Here is a 14225-nt window from a genome sequence, read left to right as displayed (position 1 = left end):
CATTGCGCGGTAGCAGCTCAGCCTAGCACTTCCTCTAATGGCCAGTGCTTTTGTGGGAGGTTCTGAACTAGGGTTATAACACACAAAGCTCTCCCCTTCCCCCAGTTCTAGTGTTGGTTCCTCTAGTTCTGATGTTCCGGTAGCTGTATTCCTAGATCCCGCCTCTGTTTTAAGCTCCAGAAGAAAGCCTTCCGGAGGCTTTGTGACCTCACCCAATTTCCAACATTCCAGATTGCCTTTCCTTTCTCCCAGACTTTAAAATCACTGTTGTCTCCTGAGTCAGCTAGTAGGAGGCCAGAAGGGACCAGTGGGGCTTTCGAAGCTTATCGAAACGAAACCCTGCTCTTTTGAAAAAGCATTTTCCAAAGCAACTTGGAGACAAAGTGGGGTTAAATTTTTACGCGGATTGCTTACGAGCAAGTTAAGCGGCTAACAAGCCATGAAATTGGAGAAGTAGGTAAAGCCAAAATTGGAAAGTCCCTCCAAGTTAGCCCATTCTGTGACCCACCTCCTCCCCTTTGCGGCAGGAACTCGACTCCATCGAGGGGAGCTTTGCTGCAGCGGCACAGCCCACGCATACTCAACTAAGAGACTCAGACCACGCCAGCCATGCCACGAGGTGTGTTTTATTTTCATTATTCATACAAATAATTTTCTATAATATCCCGGGGCAAACCGGAGAATTTGGCAGTCCGATTGTGGGGGGTCCCTTCAGAGACCCACAGGCCGGTGGCATCGGCGCGGAGTGCCCAGGTTCACAGTGCAGCTTGTGGCTCGTGTCCATCTTGCAGGTGGCTCTTCCTCCACATCAGGACTAGGGTCTCGAAGATGACGGGGGCAGGAAATCCTCCAGGCTCTTAGGAAATTTCACTCCGCTTCTCCTGCTCAATGGCTGTGGAGAGCGGGAAGCAGGCGCTGGAGGGGGCTTGCAACCCCCACCCGCAACCGAAGTGCGTCCCAGTGTGAGCAAGGCACCCACGAGGTGTGGGGATTTAGAAGGAAGCTTGGGGCTGGGGAGACACAAGGCTCTTTGTGAAACTGAAGGGGTGGCCGCGGTCTCCCAGACCAGGGGAAACGGCCGGATGGGGAGTAGAGGAGTGGGTTTGCAAGGGAAGGGCAGGGCGAGGGGCTGGGCTGGGGCGCGGGAGACCGAGGCACACTCACTCTCTTTGGTCGGCAGGGTGTTCTTCTCCTGCGTCTCCGTTTTCTTCAGCTTGGCCTTATCGAAGCTGGCGATTTCTCCCATGTCTGGTTTATCTGCCATTTTCTTAAAACAATCCTAGTGGACAAACCAAGGCGCTTGACCTGGGGCTGGAGGCCAGCGTCCCCCTCCGCGCGCCCCGCCGACGCCTCTCGACGTGGCACTCGCGCCAAGGCGTGCCCGGCAGCCCCAAGGCCGAGGATCTGGGCGCGTCCAGCACCCTCCTCCTGGGTCCCAGGGCGTGGTCGCCGGCCCTGGCGTCCCGTCCAAGAAGGGCGCCCATCGCGGTTGCTGCGCGCCCGCCCGGTGCACCGGATCCGACCCCACCCCGGTTGGCCCCAGCCACGGCGCCGCACTCACCGTACGGTCCCGCTCCAAGCCCGGGATCCTAGTGCACCCACTCGCGTTGCTGCAGCAAGAGACAAAAGAGCTGCGCCCGCCCCTAGCCTTATATACGCCGCGCCCCGCCCCGCCCCTCACCCGCCGCAGCGGGGGCGGTGCTGGCACCCGAGGGGCGGGGGCAGCGCGGGCGGCTCCTCGCCCTGACGCGCCCTCCGCTGGGCTGCCAGCCCGGCTGGGCGCGGCTTCTCCGGCGCCCGGCACCCCCAGCTCACTGTGTGCCCGGAGTGGGGGCTGTAGGAGCCGCCAGGGTGGGCGCCAGGCCCCCGGGTTTGCTTTTGCGGCTGCATTTCCCCCTTTCCGGGAATCTGCTGCTCACCCCGCAGAAAGGATGTGGGGACCAGTGGGGGAGGGTGTGTGGTTTTGTGTGTGTGCAGATGTGATGTGTAGCCGTGGGTGTGGATGTGCGGGCGTGCACGCGCGCTCTGCAGCAATCCTCGCTCTAGGAGACGTTCCACCCCTGTCGCCCCCATGCCTCTTGCTTTTGCTCCTCCAGAGTCCCCTTCCCTCCCCCGCTTTTCCTCTCCTTAGGGAGGCTGAGTCCTAGTGTAGCCCTGCACTAAAAGAATGCAAGCCGAGGGTCTAGTAGTGGAGCGGGGGCGGGGTTAGGTTTTCATTGCTCTTGGGTGGTTGCCCTCTGGTCGGTAGTCCCCTGTTCCCTGAACTGGGCGTTTCCAGCAGGATCGTTGGCGTGGCGGGTGCTCTTTAAATGCTGTTAGATGCATTGTGTGAAGGGCTGTGGTGGGAACACGGCGTCCTGAGAATGCTCGCAGTGTTCCTTTTCTCGCCGGGCTCCTAGGAACACTGTATCAGCGGGTGCGGTTTTCCTCCTTGAAGTTAACCTTGAGGATAATAGGGATCCACATGCCTACAAACGTTCTTGTTTTTCTTAACCCATTGCAGGAGTGGTATACCGCAATTATTCACATCTTTCTTTAAAAAGTTGTATTTTCAGCCTGCGCAACACCGTTAATAAGTTCCATAAATTACCAGTCCAGGAGGTAAGGCTGGTCATTCTATTTGTTCTGACCTTTCTTTTTTTCAAGTGTGAAGTATTACCAAGCTCTTTAAAGTGGGATTTGGTGGTAACATCCTAAATTCGGTCCTGATTTTATTTCACTTATTTACTTTTTTTGAGACAGGGTCTCACTCTGTTACCCAGGCTGGCATGCAGTGGTGTGATCACGGCTCATGGCAACCTGGACTTCCCAGGGGCAAGTGATTCTTCCACCTCTGCCTCCTGAGTAGTTGGGACTGCGGACGTGCGCCACCACCAGCGGCAAATCTTTTGTATTTTTTTTTTTTTTTTTTTGAGACGGAGTTTTGCTCTTGTTACCCAGGCTGGAGTGCAATGGCGAGATCTCGGCTCACCGCAACCTCCGCCTTCTGGGTTCAGGCAATTCTGCCTCAGCCTCCTGAGTAGCTGGGATTACAGGCACGCGCCACCATGCCCAGCTAATTTTTTGTATTTTTAGTAGGGACGGGGTTTCACCATGTTGACCAGGATGGTCTCGATCTCTTGACCACGTGATCCACCCGCCTCGGCCTCCCAAAGTGCTGGGATTACAGGCGTGAGCCACCGCTCCCTGCCCATCTTTTGTATTCTTTTTCCAGATACGGAATTTCACCATGTTGCCCAGGCTGGTCTTGAACTTCTGGCTTCAATCCATCCGCCTGCCTTAACCTCTCAGAGTGCTGGGATTACAAGCCTAAGCACTGTCCCTGCCTTCTCCCGTCCTGATTTTGTCTGCTTTTCTCACCTTCTCTTGGTGTGTTTGGAACAGTGGAAAGAAAGCTTAGGCTTGTGTGAACTTGGGCAAATTTTTTTTTTTTTTTACCGAGTGTACTGTTGCCGGGGCTGGAGTCTGGTGGCCCGATCTTGGCTCACTGCAACTTCTGCTTCCCAGATTCAAGCAATTCTGCCTCAGCTTTCTGAGTAGCTGAGATTACAGGCATCCACCACCACACCTGACTAATTTTTTTGTGTGTTTTTAGTAGAGACAGGGTTTTGCTATGTTGGCCAGGCTGGTTTCTAATGCCTGAACTCGTGATCCACCCGCCTGGGCCTCCTCAAGTGCTGGGGTTACAAGTGTGAGACACTGTGCCTGGCCTGCACCTTAGTTTCTTCATTTATAAAATAGCCTTGTCATAAACTTAAATGAGATAAAGAACAGGCATCAAGTGGATACTTTTCTTTCTTTTTTTTTGTTTTTTGAGGCAGGGTCTCTGTGTAGTGGTGAGATCACAGGTCACTGCAGTGTTTATTTATTTTTGAGACAGATCTCGCTTTGTCGTCCGGGCTGGAGTGCAGTGGCACAATCTTGGCTCACTGTAAACTCTGCCTCCCGGGTTCAAGTGATTCTTGTGCCTCAGCCTCTCAGATAGCTGGGATTACAGGCACGTGCCACCATGCCCAGGTAATTTTTGTATTTTTAGTAAAGACTGGGTTTCACCATGTTGGCCAGGCTGCTCTCAAAATCCTGACCTCAGGTGATCCACTCGGCTTGGCCTCCCAAAGTGCTGGGATTATAAATGTGAACCACTGTGCCTGGCCTCAAGTGGATACTTAAAATAACCTTATTAGAATATCACACTCATGGCCAGGCATGGTGGCTCACGCCTGTAATCCCAGCACTTTGGGTAGGCCAAGGCTGGAGGATCACCTGAGGTCAGGAGTTTGAGACCAGCTTGCCAACATGGAGAAACCCTGTCTGTACTTTTTAGCAGAGAAACCCCGTTTCTACTTTTTATACAAAATTAGCTGGGCATGGTGGTGCATGCCTGTAATCTCAGCTACTTGGAAGGCTGAGGCAGGAGAATCGCTTGAGCTTGGGAGGCAGAGGTTGTAGTGAGCCGAGATCGTGCCATTGCACTCCAGCCTGGGCAACAAGAGTGAAACTCCATCTCAAACAAAACAAAACAAAACAAAACAAAAAAACAATATCACACTCATATTTGATGAATGCAAAAATTATTTATTCTTGTTTCTGTATTGGCAGGTCAGATGGTGCTGGGCTAAGTCAGGCTGGGGTTTGCTCCACAGGTATCTTATCCTCTGGCCGATTCTTAGGTGGTGGCAGAATAGCAAGAGGGTTGTACTGCAAGATAGTGTAGAAATGCTACAGTGTCAAAGCATGTCATATCCTGTCATGTTTCCTACCATCCTAGTGGGGAAAGTATTCCACCTATGGTAAGAGAGGGAGGGTAGTGAACATTTCTTGAATGAAAGTGGAACTTCACAGTCAGTGTGGGCAAGCAAGTGTAACACACAGCCCCCAAAGTGGCTTAATGCAATACAAGTTTATTTTCTACTCATGCAGCAACATTCTATGCTGATGTTGCTGGTCAGGCAATTCTTTTCCATGTAGTGACTCAGGAACTCAGGCCCCTTCTCTCTTGTTACTCTGTTCTCCTCTAAGTACTTGGAGTCCACACCAACCAGCCAGTGGATGGGGAAAGAGGAGAGGCTAGAGGACCACACTAGAGTTTCTATGGATCAGGCTTAGAAGTAGTCTCCATTACTTCCACTCTCATTTCTTTGACCGGAGTTCATTCATGTGGTTTCACCTAACTACAAGGGAGGCTGGGAAATGTAGTCTAGCTGTCCCTAGGAGAAAAAGAAAGCAGGGTTGGGAGGACTTGGAGTAGTCTCTGACATACGTTGTTGAAGGATCTGCTGAATTGAGTGTAAAAATATCCAGATTTTCAGATAGTGACTCTTTGGAGGGTTTCATTGGCACTTGACTCCTTTTCTGTTGCAATGCCAAGCATTGTTTAGGTATGATTATAATACATTCCTGGCCCCACCTTTGACCTGGATGTAAGAATATTCAATTGTACCAATTTGGACCCATGGTGAACTTCCATTCCAACTTCCCTTTATTTAGAAAACAAAGGAATCAACTTCTTCTAAATATAGCTATGGAGACATATGTTTGGAGACAGAATAAGCATGCAAGACTCCCAAACAAAGGCACTTTAGGCGGACTTGCTGGCATTCCTTATTCTTGCTCAGTGTAGCCCTGTGGTCCATCTCTACCATAGCAGACAGACTGTTTGGCATTCATTGCTTGACAATGGTCAAATCTGTGTCTCATCCAGTTCCATTGGCAATGATTTTTAGAACATCTGCATATTCTTTGGCATTTTAATACCATTTCTTGAGTACAGACTGACCTTAGTGACTTTCTTTTTTATTTTTTTGAGATGGAGTTTTGCTCTTTTGCCCAGGTTGGAGTGCAGTGGCGCAATCTCGGCTCACTGCAACATCCATCTTCTGGTTTCAAGCGATTCTTCTGCCTCAGCCTCCTGAGTAGCTGAGATTACAGGTGCCCACCACCACACCCGGCTAACTTTTGTATTTTTAGTAGAGGTGGGGTTTCACCTTGTTGGTCAGGCTGGTCTCGAACTCCTGACCTCATGATCCACTCACATCAGCCTCCCAAAGTGCTCAGATTACAGGCATGAGCCACCAGGCCCGGTTGTGACTTTGTTTAGTGAATAACATGTGGAAGGAATGATGCTTTGTGACTTCTGAGACTAGGTCATAAAAGACCACATGGTTCTGCCTGACCTTCTTTCAGGATGCCTTTAAGTTCTGAGAAAACCAAGCATCTACAAGGAAAGGCCACATGTCAGCATTCCAGCTATAGCCTTAGCTGAGGTCAGAGCCATCAGCCAGCATCAACCACTAACCACGCAAGTGAAAGAAACTTCGAAGCTTAAAACTGCCCCAGGTTGAGGCGGAGGTTGCGGTGAGCTGAGATCGTTCCATTGCACTCCAGACTGGGCAACAAGAGTGAAACTCTGTCTCAGAAAAAAAAAAAACCTGCTCCAGGTAATGCTAAGTGGACCAGAGATGAGTTGTCCCTGCCCAAATTGCAGTCTCATGAGCAAAATAAATGTTTTATTTTTATTTTTATTTTTTTTTTGAGACGGAGTCTCTGTCGCCTAGGCTGGAGTGCAGTGGTGTGATCTTGGCTCACTGCAACTTCTGCTTTCTGGGTTCAAACAATTCTCCTGCCTCAGCCTCCCCAGTAGCTGAGACTACAGGCACGTACAACTGCACCCACTCATTTTTGTATTTTTTTTTAGACACGGGGTTTCAACATGTTGGTCAGGCTGGTCTTGAACTCCTGACCTCATGATCCGCCAGCCTCGGCCTCCTAAAAAGTGCTGGGATTACAGGTGTGAGCCACTGCACCTGGCCCTGTTTTAGTTGTTTTAAGAAACTAAGTTTGAGATTGTTTGTAACACAGCATTAGATAACTGGAACACCATGAGGTAGATAAATCATAACCTGGTGGTTCCAGGGTCTCAGAACTCATTTGAGCACTTTTTTCCTATAAAATATACTTATTCAATAAATGTAACAATGAAACTCTCAAGTTACAAGTCTAGTGTAGTAAATGGCTCAAAGTCAGTCAATAATGTTCATGGTCCTGCCTTGCATTCACTTATGACTTGTGGTGCCATTTATATGTGATGACATTTTAGCCTGCTGCTGGAAACAGATTTTATACTGTTCACAGATGGAATAGACCAAGCTGAACTACTAAACTGCAATGACCTTGCCATTTTTTTTGTCGAGAAGGATGTTTTGGAAAATGTAGAAATAGTAAGAGGAACTAAGAAAGTCTTGATGACTGTCGACCTGGTGGGGGTGGGGGAAGCCTTTGGAGGCTTGCCATGGGGCTTCATTCCTCAGACTTGTCCAACGTGACATTTTTATCGGGCACTGGAAGGAGGATGTGGATAGAGTAATGGTCATGCTATGAAGGATGAACGGCAAAGCTCCAAAACCAGCTGGATCCCATAGAGAAATGAACAAAATGTGATGAGCTAAACCTGATAGAGACAGATATGGAAGGCTCTTGGCCCTAATATCAATCCTACAAATACAGGGAGAGATGATTAACACGGTTAACTGGCAAGTGGCAGTGAGATCTGTGATTGCATGGATAGAAAGAAAGAGTCCCGTCCAGATTTCCTTTGAATGTAAGAAAACCATTCACTCCTGCTATAGGGTCTTTGCCCTTGTTTTTGCTCTTCTTGGTCTAAACATATGCATTGTTCACCTTCTTCCTTCATTTAGGAACCTGCTTAAGTGTCTCTTTCCTCAGAGAACTCTCCTTGGCCACCTGTATAGAGCAACACCCTTGTTATTCTCTAGCCTTTAAATGTGCTTCATTTTTCTTCATAGAATCCATCTCTAACCAATGTACAACTAAACACGTTACACATTCATTTCTTTGTGTATTGTGTATGTCCTGCCATAGAAAATGGGTGACCTCATCTGTCTCGTTCACCACCATATCCCCAGCACCTAAGCCAATGCCTGACATATAGTAAGAGCTCAGTCAATATTCTTTGAACCAATGCATAAAACTTGGCAGTTTCCAGGCAGGGCAAAAAAAAAAAAAAAGCGTAACTTCCTAATTGAAATGGAATGAGCTACTTTGGGGAAAGTGATCAATTTCCTGTCACTGGAGACAGTCAGTGAGAGGAGGATAGCCAAGTATTTGGACTGTTATAGAGACAGCCCAGAGTAGGCTCACAAGTGAGGAGACCTCGCCCTAGATGACCTCCCTGGTCTGTCTATTGCTACTATTCCATTTGTGAAACAGTCTCCTTCTGAGTGTCAGTTTTGCCAGCCTGAAGATTTTGCCAGCCTGAAAATAGTTGCCAGCCTCACACAAAGGAGGCACGGGACGCAAAGAAATCAAGATGCAATTCTGTATTTTCCATACCATCAAAATGCTGTATGTTTAAGGGCTCATCCAAGATAAAATTGTGGCCAGGCGCGGTGGCTCACGCTGGTAATCCCAGCACTTTGGGAGGACAAGGCAGGTGGATCACAAGGCCAGGAGATGGAGACCATCCTGGCTAACATGGTGAAACCCTGTTTCTACTGAAAATACAAAAAAAAAAAAAAAGTTAGCTGGGGGTGGTGGCAGATGCCTGTAGTCCCAGATACTCAGGAGGCTGAGGCAGGAGAATCACTTGAACCAGGGAGGCAGAGGTTGCAATGAGCTGAGATTGTGCCACTGCTCTCCAGCCTGAGTGACAGAGCGAGTGAGACCCTGTCTCAAACAAAACAAAACAAAACAAAACATAAAATTATGAAGAAAATAAAAAAGGTCTTTGAGGTTCAGCCTGAGCAAGGATTGTTGTACTCTGTGGAGAACTGTGGGTTAGTGCCTACGTAAACCTTGGCAGTTGCTTAGGTAGCCCAGGTGGCTAAAGGCCACAGTGTGAGTGAAAATGTTACTGTGTGATTTTTCATCTCTTCTGCTAGAATAGCAATGATGACAGCGACTCACATTACTGAGCTGTTACTGTGTTCCAGATTCGGCACTAAGGACTTCACGTGTATTATCTTACTTAATCCTAGATGAAATAATGTGAAATAGCAGTATTTTAAACACCTCTGCTTTATATAGTACAGGTACTTAAGGCTTGGTGGAGGTCACGCAGCTGGTGATTGGCATTGCTGGGACTTGAATCCTGGTCTGACTGATTCCAAAGCCTGGGCGCCTCGCCGCTGCACCGCCCTTGTCCTAGACCTTGCTGCAGAGTTTGCAAACTGCCAGCCTGAATTCAGCTGGCATATGTATTTCGTTTGGCCATGCTAAATTTAAGAAAAACTTCAGCCGACACTTAAACATTGGAAGATTTCCGTACTGAAGATCTAGTAGCACTGGGTCTGTATTTTCTCATGGGAACACCACAGTGAACAGCTGGCCCCTTGAAATGAGGCATGTCCTCTTCATTGTACTGGATTTCCTATCATTCCCTAATGTCTTTCCAGCATGGAAACGAGGAAACAAGTGTCACTTGCTGCTTATTATATTTGGGCTGGTGTTCTGCTTATAGTACGTAAATATTTCTTTTTTTTTTTTTTGAGACGGAGTCTCCCTCTGTTGCCCAGGCTGGAGTGCAGTGGCATATTCTCAGCTCACTGCAACTTCTGCCTCTCAGGTTCAAGCGATTCTCCTGCCTCAGCCTCCCCAGTAGCTGAGACTACAGGCATGTGCCACCATGCCCAGCTAATTTTTGTATTTTTAGTAGAGATGGGGTTTCACCATGGTGACCAGGCTGATCTTGAACTCCTGACTTCAGGTGATCTGCCCGCCTTGGCCTCCCAAAGTGCTGGGATTACAGGCGTGAGCCACTGCACTTGGCCAGAAATATTTTTTGATCCTTGGTCTCAGTCTGTGTGAGCCAGCCTTCAGGAGTCCTGCCTCCTGTTCCCATCCTTGTATAGTCCTCTCCTCTATTGCACTGGGGTTGCCTTGTGTGACCAATGGCGTACGGCAGAGATGATAGTATGTCATTTCTGAGATTACGATATAAAAGACTGCAATTTCCATTTTGGTGCCTGGCTCTGTCCTTCTCTTCCTTGGATTTCTCATTCTGGGGGAAGCCGCTTACCGTGTTGTGAGCAGTCCTGTGAAGAGGCCCATGTGGTGAGGAGCGGAAACCTCTGGCTAACAGCCAGTGAGCAGCCGAGACTTGCCAACCACTGCATGAGTAAGTGAGGAAGTGGGTCCTCCAGACTCAGCTAAGCTTTCAGAGACCTGCAGTCCTGGCTGTTGAGTTGATTGCAACCTCATGAGAGGCCCCGAGCTAGAAATTATTCAGCTAAGCTGCTCCCAGAAACTGTGAGATAAGAACTTTATGTTTGATGTGCTAAGTTTTGGAGTAATTCATTTCTCAGCAATAGATAAACGAATTCACTCTCAAAAGTAGGGAGAAAATACATAGAGACCAAAGGGTAGAACAGTGGTTACCGGCGGCTGGTGGGAGGGGAGAATGGGGAATTCTTGTTACTGGTACAAAATTTCAGTGTGAGATGATGAAAAAGCTCTAGAGATGAATCACTGTGAGGGTCGCCCAAGAATGTGAATTCACTTGATGCCACTGAACTGTACACTTAAAAATATGAATTATACGTGATGTATATTTTACCACAATAAAGAAAAAAGTGAAAAAAAGTGAGGAGAAAAGACTGAACAAGAATGCCATGTGATTCAAGAAAAATAAGAAAGCACATTTATTTGTGAAAGTAAAGAATATTTGTATTATTATAAAATCCGTCATAGTAAGAGATTTAACTACACGTGGGACAGATGAGTGGCATCAATCTTAATGGACCAGGCTGGTTTTGCTTCTTCATATGGTCTGCCTGACTCCTGGGTCTTTGAGTCAGCTGAGCATGCTGTAGAGCAGTGGTTTTTAATTTTTTTTGACCCGAGAGATCCACATCCACCCCCAAGAAGTACATTAAGTACCTACATATTGTTACCCAGTACTCACATGAGCACACACAAATGAAACAAAAGTTTCAGGAGAACAATATTCACCCTTGCCCTGAGTGAAGCACTCTGAGCTTCTTTGTCCTATCTATTCCTTGTCACTAACTTTTTAAAGTTGAAATAATGATAGATTCACAGGAAGTTGCAAAGATAAAAAACTGAGGTCCCTGGTATCCTTCTTCCAACTCTTCTCAGTGGTAACATCTTACATAACAATAATAATTCAATATCAAAACCAGGAAGTCAACATCTGTGCAATCTACAGGCTATTTCTAGATTTCACCAATTTTTACATGTATTTATTTAAGCGTGTGTAGTTCTAGGCTTTTATTTATTTATTTATTTTTGAGATGGAGTCTAGCTCTGTCACCCAGGGTGGAGTGCAGTGGTGTGATCTTGGCTCACTGCAACCTCCACTTCCTGGGTTCAATTGATTCTCTTGCCTCAGCCTCCCAAGTAGCTGGGATTATAAGCATGCACCACCACACCTTGCTATTTTTTTTGGAGAGACAGGGGTTACACCTTATTGGCCAGGCTGGTCTTGAACTCCTGACCTCAGGTGATTCACCTGCCTCGGTCTTCCAAAGTGATGGGATTATAGGCATAAGGCACCTCGCACAGCCATACGCATTTTTATTACATGTATAGAGTTGTATTACAATGACTACAATCTAGTTACACATTTTTTCCATCACCACACAAGGAGTCTCTCATGCTACTCTGTTATAGTCCCACACATCCCCAACCATAACTCCTGGCAGCCACTAATCTACATAGTGGAACCTGTCTCTCTCTCTCTCTCTCCATATATATTTTTTGAGATAGAATTTCACTCTTGTGGCCCAGGCTGGAGTGCAATGGCATGACCGCGGCTCACTGCAACCTCCACTTCCCAGGTTAAAGCAATTCTCCTGCCTCAGCCTCCCAAGTAGCTGGGATCACAGGCATGCTCCACCACACCTGGGTAATTTTGTATTTTTAGTAGAGATGGGGTTTCTCTGTGTTTGTCAGGCTGGTCTTGAACTCCTGACCTCAGATGATCCAACTGCCTCAGCCTCCCAAAGTGCTGGGATTACAGATGTGAGCCACCACACCCTACCTTTATTTTTTAAAAAGAAAAAAATGAGATCCATACTAGTTGTTGAGTACTTTATATACTTTTATTTCTTTGAATTCCTATGGTATGGGTGTACTGTCTATTGAGGGACATTTTGGTTGTTTCATATTTGGGCTATTAAAAATAAAGCTGCTCTGGGCCAGTCATAGTGGATCATGCCTGTAATCCCAAAGTGCTGGGATTATATGACCCAAGGCGGGTGGGTCACCTGAGGTCTAGAGTTGGAGACCAGCCTGACCAACATGGAGAAACCCCATCTCTACTAAAAATACAAAATTAGCCATGCATGGTGGTGCAGGCCTTTAATCCCAGCTACTCGGGAAGCTGAGGCAGGAGAACCGCTTGAACCCAGGAAGCAGAGGTTGCGGTGAGCTGAGATCGCGCCATTGCACTCCAGCCTGGGCAACAAGAGTGAAGCTCAGTCTCTAAATAAATAAATAAATAAATAAAGCTGCTCTGAAGATCTGTGTGCATTTTGGGGGATGGACAGAAGTTTTCATTTCTCTGGGATAAATGCCCAGGGTTGGGAGGCTGGTGACTGCTGGATCATTTAGTGTGTGCTGAGTTTTATAAGAAAATGCCAAAGAGTTTTGCAGAGTGGCTGTATTGTTTTACATTCCCACCAGCAATGTAGGAGAGATCCAGTCTCAGCATCCTCACCAGTACTTTGTATTGTCACTGTTTTAATTTTAGTTATTCTAATAGGTGTGGAGTGATATCACATCATGGTTTTAATTTGCATTTCCCTAATGGCTAGTATTGTTGAATGGTTCCTTTCCATTTTATCATTTCATTAAAAATGCTGATTGTGACCTTCCAGTTTGATTTTATTACCCACAAGTTGGCAGTGACTAGCAGTTGAAACACCACTGTAGAGGGATCCCTTCATTGGTAGCTTAGTGCCTATTGTTCAGAAATTATCCCTTTAACATCTAAACTCTCCTTTCACCTCCACAAGACAGATTTTTCTGAAATTTTACGTGTAACCCAGATGTCCTCTGGAGTCTGATCAAGATCTAGCTAAGAGTGATTCCAACTCTGCTGGGTGCGGTAGCTCACGCCTGTAATCCCAGCACTTTGGGAGGCCGAGGCAGGTGGATCATGAGGTCAGGAGTTCGAGATCAGCCTGGCCAATATGGTGAAACCCTGTCTCTACTAAAAATATAAAAGAATTAGCCAGGAGTGGTGGCATATGCCTGTAATCTCAGTTACTCAGGAGGCTGAGGCAGGGAAATTGCTTGAACCCAGGAGGTGGAGGTTACAGTGAGCCAAGATCGCGCCACTGCACTCCAGCCTGGGTGACAGAGTGAGACTCCATCTCAGAAAAAAAAAAAAAAGAAAGAAAAGAAAAAAGAAAACAAGACTGATTCCAACTCCTATTTGATGCTTTCCCATGATTTTTCTGAATTTTCAGGCATATTTTGTTCTTACGGTTATTTTTCATCTCTCAGAGTTTTTGGGTCTCTACATTAATGCACCTCCATATGCAGACAGCCCTTGGCCTTGATTTCTTTCTTCAGAGGAACAATATAAGGCTGGTATGTGCATCACAACTTTTATCACAGGTTTATGGGTTATGGGGAGAAGCAGACATATTTTTAATGACACATCCTTATGCCATTGGGATCCCTCCTGTGCTTCTCCCAGGTATTCCCAAACTTACACTATCTCCACCTACCCCCAACTTAATTTTACTTATTTATTTATTTTGAGACAGGTCTCGCTCTGTCACCCAGGCTGGAGTGCAGCGGTGTGATCACGGCTCACTGCAGTCTCAGCTTCTGTGGCTCAAGTGATCCTCCCATCTAAGCCTCCCAAATAGCTGGGACTACAGGCACAGGCCCAGTTATTTTTGTAATTTGTATTTTTAGTAGAGATGAGGTCACATTATGTTGCCTGGGCTGGTCTCCAGTGCCTGGCCTCTAGCGATACTCCTGCCTTGGCCTCCCAAAGTTTTGGGATTACAGATGTGAGCCACTGCGCCCTGCCTCCTGTCCCCTTTCCTATTCTCTCCTTCTCTTAATTCTTCTGTTTGAGAAGTACCAACTCTCCTCTTTTCTCCAGCAGAACAGTGACTTGGTCAGTGTACAGCATACAGCAGAACAGTGTTCCTTTCTTCCTTCGTTCTGGCTGAAAGGAGGTTTTTGGGCCTCCTTTCCTACTACCAGCAACTAATCCCCAAAGACAATTC

The 14225-nt window shown here is 47.1% G+C and overlaps 1 protein-coding gene across 1 annotated transcript; it reads right to left on the bottom strand.

Annotated features, from left to right (window-relative positions):
- Nucleotides 1-606: 606 nt before the first annotated feature.
- On the bottom strand, nt 607-1652 carry TMSB10 (thymosin beta 10). Its single transcript, XM_012438987.2, has 3 exons — nt 1562-1652; nt 1165-1279; nt 607-892 (listed from the first exon to the last, which is right to left on the bottom strand). Exons 2-3 carry the CDS (start codon nt 1262-1264, stop codon nt 858-860), a joined length of 135 nt encoding a protein of 44 aa, XP_012294410.1. The 5' UTR covers nt 1265-1279; nt 1562-1652; the 3' UTR covers nt 607-857.
- Nucleotides 1653-14225: the final 12573 nt, after the last annotated feature.

This window comes from Aotus nancymaae, unplaced genomic scaffold (assembly GCF_030222135.1).
Source record: "Aotus nancymaae isolate 86718 unplaced genomic scaffold, 86718_ANA_hifiasm-v0.15.2.pri h1tg000017l, whole genome shotgun sequence".
NCBI classification, from domain to species: domain Eukaryota; kingdom Metazoa; phylum Chordata; class Mammalia; order Primates; family Aotidae; genus Aotus; species Aotus nancymaae.
This window is presented reverse-complemented; position numbering and strand designations above follow the sequence as displayed.

Excerpts from the sequence above, each read along its gene's own strand:
- TMSB10 (XM_012438987.2), bottom strand. The coding sequence starts at position 1,264 with ATGGCAGATAAACCAGACATGGGAGAAATCGCCAGCTTCGATAAGGCC. Across the intron at positions 893-1,164 it reads CACCCTGCCGACCAAAGAGA|CCATTGAGCAGGAGAAGCGG; the intron begins GTGAGTGTGCCT and ends CGCTCTCCACAG.